Source organism: Mesoplodon densirostris, chromosome 19 (assembly GCF_025265405.1).
Source record: "Mesoplodon densirostris isolate mMesDen1 chromosome 19, mMesDen1 primary haplotype, whole genome shotgun sequence".
Classification (NCBI taxonomy): Eukaryota; Metazoa; Chordata; class Mammalia; order Artiodactyla; family Ziphiidae; genus Mesoplodon; species Mesoplodon densirostris.
Window position 1 is genome coordinate 37,815,957 of NC_082679.1, and position 17,990 is coordinate 37,833,946.

A 17,990-nucleotide genomic window follows, 5' to 3' on the forward strand; every position below is an offset into this window, starting at 1 on the left:
AGGGGAGCCTATGACTACCCTGAATTGCACATAGAAGATCGTCTGTGCATTTTTCTGGGGTGTGGAGCTATCATCAGATTCTCAAGGAAACCCAAATCCCAGCAGAGGGTGAGAATTAAGCCTGGTTTTCCCAGCTGCCCCAGGCCTCTGACTCAGCTCCTTTCCAGCTGAGGTGGCGATGCCCTGACACCAGCCCACGGCCTCTGCAACCCACTCCCTGGGCTGTGAGAAGCAGACAGCGGCCAATGGAGCATTCTCACCCTGCCTCTTGTCCACAGCACAGGGGACAAGCACGCCCTGGGGAACTGGGCCTTCATGGACCAGGTGGCTGCCCTGACCTGGGTAGGAGAACATCGAGTTCTTTGGTGGGGACCCACACTGCGTGACCATCTTTGGCGAGTCAACAGGAGCTATAAGTGTTTCCAGCCTTGTGAGTTCTTCTCTTTGGGACTTGAAGGAGCCTCGGTGTCACCTCATTTTTGAGGTGACAAAAATGAGGACAATGAGTCATTCACATCTAATTGCTGCTTACATGTTGAACAAACACTTATAAACACATTGGAGCCTCACAAATACATCGTGAATTAGGGGCTCAGTCTCATTTCAAGGATGGGGGGTGAAGGAGCTCGCACTCCCATGGCAGAATGCTTGACCTCCAAGTTCATGAGGAACCTGGGGCTCGGAGAGGTTAGAACACTTGCCCAAACCTTCGCAGCTAGTCCTTGAAACCCCCAAACCAGGACTTTTTTTCCCTCTAAGTTTAGAGCTCTTAAGAAGGCTTCCTGGGAAGTTTTCTTGAATGAAGGGCTGGGTTTTGTGTGTGATAGGTGGGGATCCCCCTGGATAACTTTTCCTGGGTCTCCTGTGTTCTCTCTCCAGATTCTGTCCCCCATGGCCAAAGGCTTATTCCACAGAGCCATCATGGAGAGTGGGGTGGCCATCATCCCTTACCTGAAGGCCCCTGATTACGAGAGGAAAGATGATGTAGGTATATTGTTAACTCTTCTCCAGCTTCCTCTCCTTGGTCAGGAGAGAAATGTGGTCAGGTGTCCATAGACCATGTGCTTGGCTATCCTTACTGACCATGCCAAAGGATCTGATGTTGGGCCAATGTGATCCTTGTTGCTCCATGTAAGGGCTGGTTCAATAGGAAATGGGTCCAGGTACACAATGCACTACTGCTGGTGTGCATGAGTGTGTGTGTGCGTGTGTGTGTATAAGCGTATGTGTAATAGTTCTTACATCTTATCCATTACTCTTTGCTTGTGATATATAATTCAGTCCTCTGTATTATGTACGGCTTTTCTCCTGTACTAAATCTACTCCACCTAGAGTACTATGTTAAGGAAGATTCTGAGGTTGTTTCCAGCTCAGTGTGAAATAATGTTGTGACTGATAAATGCTGTCTGGCATGAGATTGTGAGGGGGAAGTGAGGCATATGCCCTAGATATTTGTCATCTATCATCTTGTCTTAGTGCTGTACCAGATAAGAGGACCTAGAGACCAAGGTCTCTATATCTTTCATGTCCCAGCATAATGTCTGGTGTATATTAGGTGATTATAAATGTTTGCTGAATGAACGAGTTAACAAATGAGCTGATTCATTCAATGAATATTAATTAAGCCCTGGACTGTGGAGCCATCTCCTGGGTATTATTCACTTTAGTGGTGCATTTTCTTAAACACCTTGTAGAAAATAACAACTTATACCAAGAGTGGGAACATAAAGTTATAATATGGTAAAAAAAATACCCTCAATACACAGGGAATATTGATTTTGGTAACATGATATATCAAGCTTTTTTTAGTTTGTGCATTCGCCACACACATATTGAGTGCTCATTGTTTTCCCTGCTCTATTTTAAGACCCATGGGTTTATAAGTGGAGAAGACATATAATAATTTGAGAAGACTATAATCTTTTTATGGCAAGGATTTTTAACCTGGAATCCATGGAAAGTTTGAGAAGTGGTCCTAGAATTCCTACAGTTGTATGGAGACTCTGTGTTTGTGCATTTTCCAGAGAGAAGGTCTGTAGCTTCCATTGGATTCTCAGAGCATCCATGACTCCCAGAAGAGTAAGGACCACCACTCTCAAGGGACAAGTTCTACACATGTGGGAAGTCCAATGACAGGGCAAGAAGGAGTTTAGCAAAGAGCTAGGTAGAGGAGGTGAGGACACTTGGAGTAACAGGGGATTAGAAGAGGAAGGGGCTCATGGGGGCTGCAATGGTCTAAAAGAATATCCTGGAAAAGATGGGACTTGGGCCTCAAAGAATGAATGGAATTGGTGTAGAGATAGAAAAAGGATGCTCAGGGCATGTTCAGATGTTCCAGGCTGGGGTGGGGCTGGATCAGAGCTGATAAGCTGAGATCGATCCAGCTCTGGTGATTGCTAAAGATGACAAGGAGGGTCAGGCAAGAGAGTAAGGATGATGCAGTGCCAACCTGTCCTCAATGTGTGCATTCCATTATGGGCACATGGGGGTGGGGAGAGGCAGCAGGCTGGACTTCATACATAACGCACCAGCCTGGGGCTGGATTGAGGACATTTTCCAACTTTCATTTTCCTGGAGGCTTTCAGTCCTGTGCGCTGACCTGTTCCTTCTCTGGAAATGGTTGCAGATGGTTGCAGATATTTGTGCTTGCAACGTGTCAGACTCCGTGGCCCTGCTACAGTGCCTGCGGGCAAAATCCTCCAAGGAGTTGCTGAGCATCAACCAGGTGAAGAGGGAGGGGAGAGTTTGGGGACAGTGTTGCCCTTTGAATGGAGTGGTAGACAAATCCTACCACTCTCTTATTTATTTTGATTTGGGACTTGGACAGATGGGAGTTGGGGATTCATAATAACGGCTGTAAAAAAGCAATGTGGCATATAGAACCCTTATAGGTAATTTAAGGACATTGACAAGCCAGGGTGCTCCTTAGCTTGGATAAGACCCAACAAAATACAAAGGTTTCTCTATATCATTGAAGGCATCTTACTGGAAAGAGAGACCACATTTGCTCCACAGGCCACTAGAAACTAAAGTCCAGATCAAGAGCTGGAAGCTGGGAAGCTATTTTGGCTTGAGCTGACCAAGAACTTTCTAAAAACTCAGCTGTCTGAAAAAGGACCAGCTCCTTTAGAAGGCAGTGAGATACTCACCTCTGTAGGTATGCAAGCAGGGTCTATATGACTGCTGACGAATTTCAATCACTGGATGATTCATTGGACTGGATGGTCTTTTATGTCTAATCTTCCAATCTTGAGACCCTCTGGTAGTCCTTGAGAGAATGAGATCCTTACCTGTTCGATTCTAACATTTGTTAGATAGTTATTTGGCATGGATTGAGAATCTGCTGTGAGTTTTACTAGGGTCCAGGAAATGGGTGATAAGTTCTTGACCCAGTGTAGTGTGAAAGCTCTTTTGTGTGCTCCCTTCTACCCCTACTCCCAGAACAGAGACCTAAAAAGAAATCATGAATAGAGCCAGGTGTTGCTTCCTAAGACCCAAGAAATATCCATCCAGATCTAAGGCCCAGTGCTGAGGAAGATGCCTCAGGAAGATGTTCACACCAACCCACACTACCCTGGCCATCCCCTCCCCTCACCACTCTGCCCATTGCATTTGGCCGCTGGTTCCACATTTGAGCATGCATCAGAATCCCCTGGAGGGCTGTTTGCTGGGCTGCACCCCCCAGAGTTTTGTATTCAGCAGGTCTGGGATGGGGCATGAGAATTTGCATTTCTAACAAGTTCCCAGGCGATGCTGATGCTGCTGATCCAGGAGCCATGCTCTGAGAACCGTTGTGCAGGGCTATTATATTTCTTAGGTTATTACTATTATTATCCCTATTTAGCAGATGAGGAAATTAAGGCCCAGAAAAGTTGAGCCCCTTTGCCTAAATGAATGGCAGAGCTGGCCAGGCAGCACTGATGTGTTGGGATGGGCCAAGAGTGGCTTATTTTTCCCTTCTTAATGCCCTTTGCTATAGTGGGTTGGCTCAGGTAGGCTAGGGTTTGGGGACAGCAGATTTCGTGAAGAGAAACAGCTGCCGATTTTTCTCTTCTTCCTTATTTCAGAAAACCAAGTCTTTCACTCGAGTGGTTGATGGCTTTTTCTTTCCTCATGACCCTTTAGACCTGTTGGCTCAAAAATCATGTAAGCCAGTTCCTTCTATCATCGGAGTCAATAACCACGAGTGTGGCTTCCTGCTGCCCATGGTAAGAATTCCTGCTGCGCCTCCTTCTGCTCCCTCAGCAGTGAGGCAGCTGTTTGCTTCACACTGGGTACGCCCATAGATTTCACCCAGCGTTTTGAGGGCTGGAGCCCATCACCCAAGTACGCAGTTTGGGTGTACTTCTCATCTTTCCTCTCTCTGAAGGAAGAGAACTGCGGATTGGGGGTAGCCGTAGCAAGTGTCCACCCTGCTCCTCGTATAGGTTTAAAGAAACAACTCTACAAAAAAATAAGAGAGGATGGGACCCATTTGAACTCTGTTCAAAACATTACAAATGATTGTTTCAAATAAGCACTGCTACTACCTCAAAGGTGAAATTCATACAAGTTTAGAAAACTTCAGTCCTGTACACTCTCATGTCCAGCCTTGGTTCTGGTATTTGATTTCCAAGAATGCTCTCTAAGGCAGTGCAAGTTGCAAAATTATTGAATTGTTTCATTCATTCAACAAGTATGAACCAAGCATTTACTATGTGCCCTGCACTCATAAAAAACCAGCATTCGGCAGTGAGCAAGTCACATGGTTCCTGCTTTTTGCCAGCTTACATTCTCAAGGGGAGAGACGGGTGACATGCAAGATTGAAAAGATGGTTTCAGAGAGTCTAAGTGTTATGAAGGACATAGACTGGGAAGAGGAGGCTTCTTTAGGGAGGGAAGCAGGGGTCGGGAAAGGCTTCTCTGAGGAGGGATCATTTGAGCTGAGGCCTGAATGCTGAGTAGGAGCCATGATTTCTTGACCCTGTAGTTTGAGAAGACCCTCCCCATTCAAAATAAGCTTTTCATCTGTCCTCAGAAGAGCAGAGTGCTCAATTCTTAATATATCAAAGCTCATTTCTGCAGACCAACCTCTGCCTTGCAAGCTGGGGGAAGTGCGGTTATGAAATACAGAAGTTGGTCGAGTTACAAGGCTAGTTGGTGACACTCTAGAATCAGAATCAGAACCCTGAGTTCACTGAGCTGTTAAAGGCATAGTCTGGTAATTATTAATTTGACACATAGAGCAATGTTTCGGGGTAAGTAGGGTTGGGGATTTTTTCCCTCGTTGTAAATGAGGCAACTGAGTCACAGGATGTGGCTTAAGTTAGGTCTTTTAATGCTTTCTGGATCTGTGCTAGAAAAAGGAAGGCAGCTGCTACTGATAATAGCCATGCCACCATAACCACTGTGACTGAGTGCCTTCCATAAGCCAAGTGCATGTTGTCTGTGCAACTTGCAAACAGGCATTATTATCCCCATTTTGCAGCTAAAGAAACTGAGACTCAAAGAGGCTAATGTGAGTCTTTTAGCTAGAGAGGAGACAGCAGTGTATAAATTTTGTGTATTTAGGCTCTGCCTGTAAATGCTGAGTTCTCTATTTACCTGCTGTGTGACCTTTAGGGAGCTCCCTAACCTCTCTGAACCTCTGTTCCCTCATCTATGAAATAGGGCTAATGTTATTACCCACCTCACAGGTACACATCAGGTAGCCTGGCATATAGTCTAAGTGCTAAGTAAATGATAGATATTGGAATTATTCAAGTGGGAGACCAGAACTTGGTGCCCAGGTCTGCATGCACAAGAGGCTGCATGGGTGCTGTCATTCTGTGTGACCATTGCTGGTTGTTTGAGACCATAGGAAATCTCCAAAAACTAATCCTAGCTCCTGAACATACAGAGAGGGTTCTTGTAGTTAAAATGTACTTGTGGATTATTTCAGTGACTCTGGGAGAAGACAGATACGTTTAAATATCTGTCATGACTCGTTACCCCAAGATTTTCAGCAGAAAATATACCAGAGAAATTCATTTGACAAGTGAATACTACTTCTACCCCCTCATGTTTTTAAGCTGTGATATTGGCTAGGGAAGGGTCATTTTAAAAATAATTGCTCATAGCTCTTACTCTGTACCAAGCAGCCCCTGTGTTTTTAACCATCCTGTTTGCAGCCTCACTAAGCTGCCTGCCTCTGCCAACTGCTGGCTTCTGAGACTCTAATGACAAAGGTCTTTAGAAAGAGAGCAATAAATAAACCACTAGTTTTGAGATTTTCAACCTCTCTTTTAACTTGCTGTTGAAGCCAAGTGATGGCCTGTATTAGGTTCCTAGGGCTGCCATAACAAAATAACACAGACTAGTGGCTTAAACGACAGAAATTTATTTTCTCAATGTTCTAGAGGCTAGAAGTCCAAGATCAAGGTGCTAGCAGGTTTGGTTTCCTCTGAGGCCGCCCTCCTTGGCTTGTGGGTGGCCGCCTTCTTGCTGTGTCCTCACAAGGTCTTTCCTATGCGTGCGCACCCCTGGAGTCTCTGCACGTCCAAATTTCCTCTTCTTATAAGGACATCAATTGGACTGGATTAGGGCCTACCCTACCGTCCTCATTTTAGCTTAAAGACCTCTTTAAAGACCCTCTCTCCATATACAGTCACATTCTGGGTGTTCAACATAGGAATTTGGTAGGGGACGCACTCAGTCCATAACATGGCCTCTCCACAGGGCAGCCACTCAGCTCCCACAAGACTGCAGGTATGACGGGGAATGGCTGCCTCTTATCAAATGTGAGGAGAAGAAACTTCGTTGCTCAACCAACCCACTGAGGCTGCTCCTTACACGTGGACCCCTGGGGGCTGAAAGGGTTCCTGCTCTTGCCAGCCTCCCCTCTGAAAGGCGGGTGCCTGGGCCCTCAGGGAGACCAGTTTCCCTTCTGATGACCTGCTGTGCTCACAGAGGGGGCACCTGCTTCTTTCCACAGAAGGAGTTTCCTGAGGTCCTCGGGGGCTCCAACAAGTCCCTCGCCCTGCAGTTGATATACTCAATCCTGGTAAGTGAGCCTGACTCTCCAAGATCCATTCATTTCACAGACCTCCTTGGGTCACACACAGGGGTAGCTCTGGGTGCACAGATCTTCCTCATTCATTCATTTAATAGATCTTTACTAGCAGAGTTCTGCAATCCCTTATCCACAATCTCAACATCCAAATCGCGCTGACAACCCAAAGGTTTCTTGTAATTCACCTGGCAGCCAAAACTGACCTAGACCGATACGTAGCCATTGGTCTTTATTGTTGCTATACGTTCATTCACTTTATCCCACCATATGTTTCTCTGTGGCATATTAATGTGGGGGCTGGGGTGCTGCCCTGTCCCCCCACCCCTAAACATATCACATAATATGCAGCATATGTACTGAATTATCTGTCTATGAACGGAAAAGCTCTGAATTCTGAAAACCACCTGGGACTAGGGACCCATATTCACTACATACCTACATACCAGCCAGGCACTGTACTAGGTTCTAGCAATACCAAGGACCATTACTCACTCACTCCCTGCACTAGGGATATAGAGATATATTTATCCTAGACACTAGGATATAGAGATGGATTTCTTTCCTTCCTTCCTTTCTTCTTTCCATAAACATTTATTCAGTGTGTATTTTGAGGCAGATTCATTTCATTCATTTTTTATTGAACAAATGTTTCTTATCCATCCACATGCCCCAGAACTTCCCGAGGCACTGGGTGCGGTGATAAGCAGGCACTCCCCCTGCACTTGAGGGACTTTGAGACTGTTGCGGTGGACGGACATGACCGGGCACTTTGGTACAGTGCTGTACACACCAGAGCAGAGATGTGTTCGAGGCCCTGTGGTGCCCGCAGGAGGGAGCAGGTGACTTCCTCGGGGAGGAAGGCTTTGGAGGATGAATTAAGTTTGTCTGGTTAATGGAGGAGCAGGACTGAGGGGAGCCAGAGGCTCTGAGAGGACCAGTTAGGAGCAGAGAAGTGTAAGAAGATCAGTGGAAGAGGCTGGCTGCAGCAGGGGAGGATACTGGCAGCTGTTTCATGCTATGAAATGAATAGAAAGTTTATTCTGAGGGCTGGGAACAGAAAAAGAGAAACATGCTTTGACTTCCACTTTAGAAATAGCCCTGTGGCTGCAGAGTGGCCCAGACTTAAGGCAAGGGATCCATCAGGTCCTAAGGCTTAGAGGGGATGTTTAGTGAGTCTTGGTTGTCTGGTGATGAGAGCTGAGATGAAGGTTTCAGATATTTAAAATATGTTGGACAGAGGAATTTCTCAGGCTGGATTGGAGATGGCCTCATGGAGGAGGAGGCCATCGATCTGGGCCTTAGCAAAGGGGAACATTTGAGCAGGAGGGCATTTCAAGAGGAGAAGGTATCTTGAGCTAGGTCCCAGCAGGTGGGAAGTAGGCTGTGTGGGAAGCTGCAGGAGGACCAGAAGGGCACACAGTCTCTCTTCCTCCCAGTAGCAAGGCAGGAAGTACTTTCCAAATGGTAAGTAGTTTTCTCATGCAGAAGCCATAGTTTTGCACCAGAACCCTAGGGGTCTGCACTGTGACTGCCCAGCTGGGGCTCGCCAGAGGCTCCACATGGCATATGTACCCCCCTTGGAAACCTCAAGCACCAAGGTGTCTGCTGGTCCTATGGGCCACGCAGGGGAACTTGCACCAGAACCTGGACCTGCTGCAGAGCCCTCACTTGCTCTGGGTCTGATTAAAAGCAGTCGGCCTTCAGAGGACCCAGTGAATGTGTCCCAGCAGCATTCCCTGGTGTGGTATACGCTGCCTCCAAATCCCAAAGAAACCTACGAAGGGCTGTGCCTCTGTCTTAGTGTTAGGGGGTTGAGGTGCAGTAACTTTTCCCAGTGTTCCCCAGAGCACCAGACTCCCAAGAACATCACCAATGTGGCAGACCTTGAAACTTTATGATGTTTCCCTTCCATCCTCTGGCATTTGTGCTGGAGCCACACTGAAGGACTGAAAACTGGGAGGCAGCCTGGTGTCAGGTCAAAAAAGCATGGGATGCTCTGTTAAAGGACTTGGCAATGGGTTTCAGAGGGAACTGAAGGCCTACTCTGTGCCAGGCAGCATGCTTTTCTTTTTGTATCTTGTGTGATCCTCTGAACAACAATTGTTGTTGAACAACAACAACAATAAATAAACAACAATTTTTTTTTCATAGAAGAGGTAACTCCAAGAGACCAACTCGCTTAGATCAAAGAGCAAAGGTCTGGAGACAGTGCTGGTACCAGGAGCAGGGCCAGCCTCAGGCGTGTGCAACCTGTGTAGTTCAAAGGGCCTCATGCTTAGAAGAGTCCTATACTTGGGTGAATGTTCTGTTGTCACTACCTTGAAATTCTTCGAGTTTTTGAAAAAGAACCTCACATTTTTCACTTTGCACTGGGCCACACAAACAATGTAGCCAGATCTGCCCATGGGTGGCTGTTTCTGAAATATTTCAGAGAGGCGTGCATACTGTGATTAGAGAATGAGATTTGGATGCAGATAGACTTGTGAACGAATCATGGTTCCACCACTTTGGACAAACCACTTAACCTCTCTAAACCTCAGTTCCCTCACCTGTCAAATGGGGCTGATTTTGATACTTGCATCATAGGGTCACTGCGTGGATTAAATGAGACAATGCATGTAAAGCACTCAGAATTTTGCCCGCAAAGGCAAATGTTTGACTGTTGTTGCTGTGTGTTGGCTATTGCTGTTGACCTAGATCTCTTGCAACCATGATGTTTTACAGCATATCCCTGTCCAGTATTTATACTTTGTGGCTAATGAATATTTCTACAACAAGCACTCTCTGATTGATATACGAAATTACTTCCTGGATTTGCTTGCAGATGTGTTCTTTGTGATCCCTGGGCTGGTCACAGCTCAATATCACAGAGCTGAGTCTCCTAGCACCGCTCCTCCTGCAAGGCTGGTGGCTGCAGGGATCCCTGTTGCCTGCTGACTGTCCACCTGCTCTGCCCTCTGTTCCTTTGCTGAGAGGGAGTTCCCAAGGCTGTCTGGGATATAGCCCTGCATGCTGACCTTTGCAGTTTCCCTGCCTTTCAGAGTTCAGGAATGTTGATCAGTCCTTGTTGTTTATATTCCTTCACCTTCTTCAGGACCATGTAGAAAAGTTCTACCCCTCCATATTTTCTGGGGCCTGGACTCCACTTTCCTTCCTCTTCGGAAGTGTCTTCCCAAATATCTTAACTCTAAGCAGTAGTGGAGCAATCAGAAAGAGAAGATTACTCCTGGGGAAGCAAACCTGCCCTTCTTTCTTTTTAAACAATTTTTATTTTTATTTATTTTTTAAATTGAAGTATAGTTGATTTACAAAGTTGTGCAAATTTCTGCTGTACAGCAAAGTGATTCAGATATATATATGTGTATATATATATTCTTTTTAATATTCTCTTCCATTATGGTTTATCACAGGATATTGAATATATATACAGTAGGACCTTGTTGTTTATCTATTCTATATATAATAGTTTGCATCTGCTAACCCCAAACTCCCACTCCATCCCTCCCCACCCCCCTCCTGCTTGGCAACCACATGTCTATTCTCTATGTCTGAGTCTGTTTGTTTCATAGATAAGTTCATTTGTTGTCATATTTTAGATACCACATATGAGTGGAATCTCATATGGTATTTGTCTTTCTCTTTCTGACTTTCTTCACTTAGTATGATAATCTCTAGGTCCATTCATGTTGCTGAAAATGGCATTATTTCATTCTTTTTATGGCTGAGTAGTATATATATATACACCCCACATCTTGTTTATCCATTCATCTGTCGATGGACATTTAGGTTGTTTCCATGTTTTGGCTATTGTGAATAGTGCTGCTATGAACATAGGGGTGCATGTATCTTTTTGAATTATAGTTTTGTCCAGATATAAGCCCAGGTGTGGGATTGCTGGATCATATGCCAACTTTATTTTTAGTTTGTTTTTATTTTTTTTTTTGCAGTACGCATGCCTCTCACTGTTGTGGCCTCCCCCGTTGTGGAGCACAGGCTCCAGACGCGCAGGCTCAGTGGCCATGGCTCATGGGCCCAGCCGCTCCGCAGCATGTGGGATCCTCCCAGACCAGGGCACGAACCCACATCCCCTGCATCGGCAGGCGGACTCTCAACCACTGCGCCACCAGGGAAGCCCTATTTTTAGTTTTTTGAGGAAATTCCATACTATTTTCCATAGTGGCTGCACCAACTTATATTCTCACCAACAGTGTAGGAGGGTTCCCTTTTCTCCATACCCTTTCCAACATTTGTTATTTGTAGACTTTTTAATGATGGCCATTCTGACCGATGTGAAATGGTATCCCATTGTAGTTTTGATTTGCATTTCTCTAATAATTAGTGATGCTGAGCATCTTTTCATGTGCCTGTTGGCCATGCCTATGTCTTCTTTGGAGAAATGTCTATTTAGGTCTTCTGCCCATTTTTTGATTGGGTTGTTTGTTTTGTTGTTGTTGTTGTTGAGTTATATTAACTGTTTGTTTATTTTGGAAATTAAGCCCTTGTCAGTCGCATCATTTGCAAACATTTTATCCAAGTCCGTAGGTTGTCTTGTTTTGTTTATGGTTTCCTTTGCTGTACAAAAGCTTGTAAGTTTGATTAGGTCCCATTCGTTTATTTTTGCTTTTATTTCCATTCCCTTGGGAGACTGACCTAAGAAAACATTATTTCGATTTATGTCAGAGAATGTTTTGCCTATGTTGTCTTCTAGAAGTTTTATGGTGTCATGTGTTATATTTAAATCTTTAAGCCATTTTGAGTTTATTTTTGTGTATGGTGTGAGGGTGCATTCTAACTTCTTTGATCTACGTGTGGCTGTCCAGCTTTCTCAATGCCACTTGCTGAAGAGACTGCCTTTTCTTCATTGCATATTCTTGCCTCCTTTGTCAAAGATTAATTGACCATAGGTGTGTGAGTGTATTTCTGAAACCTGCCCTTCTTTCCTTTCTCCCTTCCTTCCTTCCTTCCTTCCTCCCTCCCTCCCTTCCTTCCTTCCCTCCCTCCTTCCTTCTTGCTTTCTCTCTTTCCTTCTTTCTTTCTCCCTTTATCTCTTTTTTTCTTTCTTTCTTTCTTCCTTCCTTCCTTCCTCCCTCCCTCCCTTCCTCCCTCCCTCCTTCCTTTCTTTCCTACTTTCTTTCTTTCTTCCTTTCTTTCTTTCTTTCTCTCTTTCCTCTTCCCTTTCTTCCATCCCCCTTTCTCAAATCAATAACCCAACCTTCCACCTTAAGTAACTAGAAAAATAAGAGCAAAGTAAATCCAACCAGAAGGAAGAATATAATAAATATTAGAGCAGAGATAAATGAAATAGAGTATAAAATCAATAGAGAGAATGGATGAATATAAAATTTGGTTCTTTGAAAAACAACAGAGACTTCCCTGGTGGTGCAGTGGTTAAGAATCTGCCTGCCAATGCAGGGGACACAGGTTTTATCCCTGGTCCAGGAAGATCCCACGTGCCGTGGAGCAGCTAAGCCCGTGTGCCACAACTACTGAAGCCTGCACACCTAGAGCCCATGCTCTGCAATGAGAAGCCACCGCAATGAGAAGCCCACGCACCACAACGAAGAGTAGCCCTCGCTCGCTGCCACAACTAGAGAAAGCCTGCACGCAGCAATGAAGACCCAACACGGCCAAAGATAAAAGTAAATTAATTAATTTTAAAAATAGGGCTTCCCTGATGACGCAGTGGTTGAGAGTCCGCCTGCCGATTCAGGGGACACGGGTTCGTGCCCCGGTCCGGGAAGATCCCACATGCCACAGAGCAGCTAGGCCCCTGAGCCATGGCCGCTGAGCCTGCGCGTCCGGAGCCTGTGCTCCACAACGGGAGAGGCCACAGCAGTTAGAAGCCCGCGTACCGCAAAAAACTAAAAATAAAAAATAAAAAAAAATAAAAGTGTTTATTGAAAAAAAAGAAAAACAACAAAATTGACAAACTTTTAATCAGACTGACCAAGAAAGAAAGAAGACTCAAATTAGAAATGAAAGTAGGTGCATTACTACAGACATTACAGAAATAAAAAGGATTATTATGAACAGGTGTATGGCAACAAATTAGGTAGATGAAATTGAGAAATTCCTAGAAACACAAAAACTACAAAAACCAATTCAAGAAGAAATAGAAAATCTAAATATACCTATGACAAAAGAAATTATTGAATCAGTAAGCAAAAACCTACCAACAAAGGAAATCCCAGGACCAGTTGTCTTCACTGTTGAATTCTAGCAAACATTTAAAGAAGAATTAAAACCAATCCTTCTCAACCCTTTCAAAAAAGTGAAAGAGGAGGGAATACTTCGTAACTCGTCCTATGAGACCAGTAGTACCCTGATAGTAAAGCCAGACAAAGACATCACAAGAAAAGAAAACTATAGACCAATATCCCATATGAGCCTAGTTGCAAAAATCCTCAATAAAATCCTAGCGACTGAATCTAGCATATTAAAAGGATTGTATACCATAATCAATTGGAATTTATCCCAGGAATATAAGCATGGTTCAATATGTGAAAATCAATCAATATAATATACCTTATTAATAGAATACAGGAAAAACACACAATTATCTTATTAGATGCAGAAAAAGCATTTGACAAAATTCAACACACATTCATGATGGAGACACACAACAAACTAAGAATACACAGGACCTTGTTCAAACTGATAAAGGACTTATGTGAAAAACCCACAGCTGATATCTTACTTAATGGTGAAAGACTGAAATCTTTCCCTAAGATCAGAAACAAGATAAAGATGTTTCCTCCCACCATTTCTATTCAAGTTCTAGCGAGGACAAATTAAAAGGAATCTAAATTGGAAAGAAAGAAGCAAAACTGTCTCTATTCACAGATGGCATGATATTATGTGTAGAAAATTCTAAAGAATCCACAAAAAACCATGAGTTAATAAATTCAACAAAGTTTCAGGATACAAGATCAGCATACAAAAGTCAGTTTTATTTCTACACACTAGCAGTGAACAATCAAAAAATGAAATTAAGAAAACAACTTCATTTAGAATAGCATTAGCATCAAAAAGAATAAATTACTTAGAAATTAATATAACCAAAGAGGTACAAGATATGTGCACTGAAAACTATAAAACATTGCTGAAAGAAATGAAAGAATAAATGGTTTGGAAGATTTAGATTTAAGATGGCAATACTCCCAAATTTAATGCAATTCCTATCAAAATTCTGACTTCCTTTTTTGCAGAAATGGACAAGCTGATCCTAAAATTCATACAGAATTTCAGGGGACCCAGAATAGCCAAAATAATCTTGAAAAAGAACAAAGCTGGAAGACTCATATTTACTGATTTTAAAACTCACTTACTACAAGGCAATGGTAATCAAGGTGGTGTGCTACTGGCATAAGAATAGACAAACAGATTAATGTCCAGAAATAAACCTATATATATCTATGGTCAAATGATTTACACAAGGCTGCCAAGACTATTCAATGGGGAAAAAATAGTCTTTTCAACAAATTGTGCTGGGACAACTGAATAACACATGCAAAAGAATGAAATCGAACCCTACCCTCACACCATAATCAAAAATTAACTCAAAATGGTTATTTGTAGTGAGGTGGATGGACCTAGAGACTGTCATACAGAATGAAGTTAAGTCAGAAAGAGAAAAACAAATACCGTATGCTAAAACATATATATGGAATCTAAAAAAAAAAAAAATGGTTCTGAAGAACCTAGGGGCAGGACAGGAATAAAGACACAGACATAGAGAATGGACTTGAGGACATGGGGAGGGGGAAGGGTAAGCTGGGACAAAGTGAGAGTGTGGCATGGACTTATATATACTACCAAATGTAAAATAGATAGCTAGTGGGAAGCAGCAGCATAGCACTGGGAGATCAGCTCAGTGCTTTGTGACCACCTAGAGGGGTGGGTTAGGGAGGGTGGGAGGGAGATGCAAGAGGAAGGAGATATGGGGATATATGTGTATGTATAGCTGATTCACTTTGTTATAAAGCAGAAACTAACACACCATTGTAAAGCAATTATACTCCAATAAAGATGTTAAAAAAATAATTAACTCAAAATGGATCAGAGACCTAAATGTAAGAGGTGAAACTGTAAACGTCTTAGAAGAAAACAGGGTACATTTCTATGACCTCAGATTTGGCAATGGATTCTTAGATGTAACACCAAAAATATAAACAAAAAAAGAAAAAATTGGACTTTATCAAAATAAAAAATTACTGTGCATTAAAGGACAATATAAAGAAAGTGAAAAGACAACCCACAGAATGGGAGAAAATATTTGCAAATCATATATCTGATAAGGGTCTATTATTCAGAGTATATAAAGAACTCTTACAAGCAAACAAACAAACAAACAAAAAGCCCAAACAACTCAAATAAAAAATGGGCAAAGGATTGAATGGACAGTTTTCCAAAGAAGATATATAAATGGCTAATAAGCACATGAAAAAATGATCAACATCATTTGTTATTAAAGAAATGAAAATCATAACTACGAGATACCACTTCACATCCACTAGAGTAGCTACAATAAGCAAACAAACAAAAAACAACAACAACAAATCCAGAAAATAACGTGTTGTTGAGAATGTGGAGAAATTGGAACACTCATATACTGCTGATGGGAATGTAAAATGGTGCACCCATTGTAGAAAACAGTTCGGCTGTTCCTCAAAAAATTAAACGTAGAAGTGTCAACAACCCAGCAAATACACTCCTAAGCAACTATACTCCAATAAAAAATTTTTTTAGATAAGTGGTCAAACAAAAATCTTACATGAGTGTTCATAGCAGCCTTATTAATGGTAGCCAAAAAGAAGTAACAACCCAAATGTCCATCAATTGGTGAATAGATAAACAAAAGCTGGTGTATATATATACAATGGATTATAATTTAGCCATGAAATATTGATACATGCTACAATATGGATGAATCTTGGAAAAACTGCTAAGTGGAAGAAACCTATAAAAGGCTATATGTTGTGTGATTCTATTTATGTGAAATGTCCAGGGTAGGCAAATCTATAGCACCATAAAATTCCCAAGGGCTAAGGGGAGGGGTGAGTGAGGGAATGACTGCTTGAATGGGTCTGGGTTTCTGTCTGAGGTGATGAAAATGTTCTGGACCTAGATAGTGGTGATGGTTGCACAACGTTCTGAACGTACTAAAAGCCACTGAATTATACACTTTGAAATTGTTAAAATGCTGACTTTTATGTTGGTGAATTTTTAAAAATTACTGTGAAGAAAATGCAAAAGCAAGCCACAGACTGGAAGAAAATATTCACAATACAAACCTGACAAAAAATTCATATCCAGAATAGAAGAACTCTTACAGTTCAGTAGTGAAAAGACAAATAATCCAATTACAAATGGGTAAAAGGCTTGAAAAGACACTTCACTAAAGAGGATGAATGAAAGCAAAATGCACATGAAAAGGTGCTCGACATTGTCATCAGGGAAATGCAAAGTGAAACCAAAATGAGGCAACCATTTACACCTGCTAAAATGGCTAATATTAGAAACTCAAACATACCAAAAAGTATTGCCAAGGATGTGGAATGTTCATAACTTCTGGTGGGAATGTGGAATGGTTACAATCACCCTGGAAAACTGTAAGTTTCTTATAAACATACACCTACCCTGTTACTCAACCACAGAAAAGACTTGTATATGGATAGCCACAGCAGCTTTAATCATAATAGCCCCAAATTGGAAAGAACCCAAAATGTCTATCATCAGATGAATGGATAAGTAATTTATGGTATATTCATGCAGTAGCTTACTACTTGGTGATTAGGAGTCAATTATTGATACAGACAAAACATGGATGAACCTCAAAAGCATTATGCTGAGCAAAAGAAGCCGGATACAAAAGAGTACATTTTGTGTTATTCCATACAGAGTTCAAGAACAAGCAAAATTAATCAATTGTGATAGGAATAAAAACTGGTTTTCTCTTGGTAGAGTAACTAGAAGGAGATACAAGGGAACTTCTGGGGTGATGGAAATGCTCTGTATCCTGCTTGGGGTGGTGTTTACATGAATGTGCATGCATTTGTAAAAACTCATCAAAATGTACACTTAAAATCCGTGCTTTTTATTGTCCATACATGATACTTCTATTAAAAGAGAAAATGAGAGGAAAGGAAGCAGAGATAATAAGGCAACTTCACTGTAAGGCTTGCTAGAAGGGATTTAGAGAAATAAGCCAGTAACTGGAGGGGAAGTTGAGACCAAGAGTATGTATTGATATGTTTGTGTGTGCTTCTGTGTGTGTGTGCCCATATGTGTGTGCATATATGTGTGCACACGTGTGTGTGCTTTAATGAGAGACTTTGTAAGCATGTTTGCTACTGATGGTGATGATCCAATAGAGAAAAACTGATGATGCAGAGAAAGAGGGGAAATTACAGAGCAAAGACCTTTAGAAGAGAGGTGAAGAAACATAGGATGCAGCAGAGCATCTTGGTAGTAGGAAATAGTTTTGTTCTGTTTTCCCCGGACAGTTGAACCAGGGTCAAACAAAGGAAGTCACAAGGAGGTAGATCTCGGATCAGTATAAAGGGGTTTTTTTTTGAGAAGTAGTACTGTTGCCCTCTCAGGCTGCCCTGAGGGGTAGTGAGTTCTATCTCCAGGGGCATGAGGGCCACTGTAACAGGAAACACTAGCCTCACATTGTCTCTGGGCTGTTCCACCCACGAGCCTGTGGATCCCAGACTAGATGGACGGAAATGCAGGGCCAGCCCCTACTGCCCACTGCATGCATGCCTGCCACAAACCCTTCCTACCTTTCTGCAGATGCTGGTGCACCTGTCTACATCTATGAGTTTCAGCATCGGCCCCAGTGCTTAAAGGATAAGAAGTCACCTTTTGTCAAAGCTGATCACACTGATGAAATCTGCTTTGTCTTTGGAGGTGCCTTCCTGAAGGGCGACATTGTCATGTTTGGTAAGAAACTGGC

General features: G+C 42.7%; 1 protein-coding gene across 1 annotated transcript in view; it reads left to right on the top strand.

Annotated features, from left to right (window-relative positions):
• CES5A (carboxylesterase 5A) overlaps positions 1-17,990 on the top strand; it is a 28,315-nt gene that overhangs the window by 7,875 nt on the left and 2,450 nt on the right. The window contains 8 exon segments of the mRNA XM_060085583.1: positions 279-344; positions 346-430; positions 880-984; positions 2,621-2,725; positions 4,068-4,208; positions 6,953-7,021; positions 9,755-9,900; positions 17,826-17,977. Coding sequence (XP_059941566.1) covers positions 279-344; positions 346-430; positions 880-984; positions 2,621-2,725; positions 4,068-4,208; positions 6,953-7,021; positions 9,755-9,900; positions 17,826-17,977 — 869 coding nt within the window.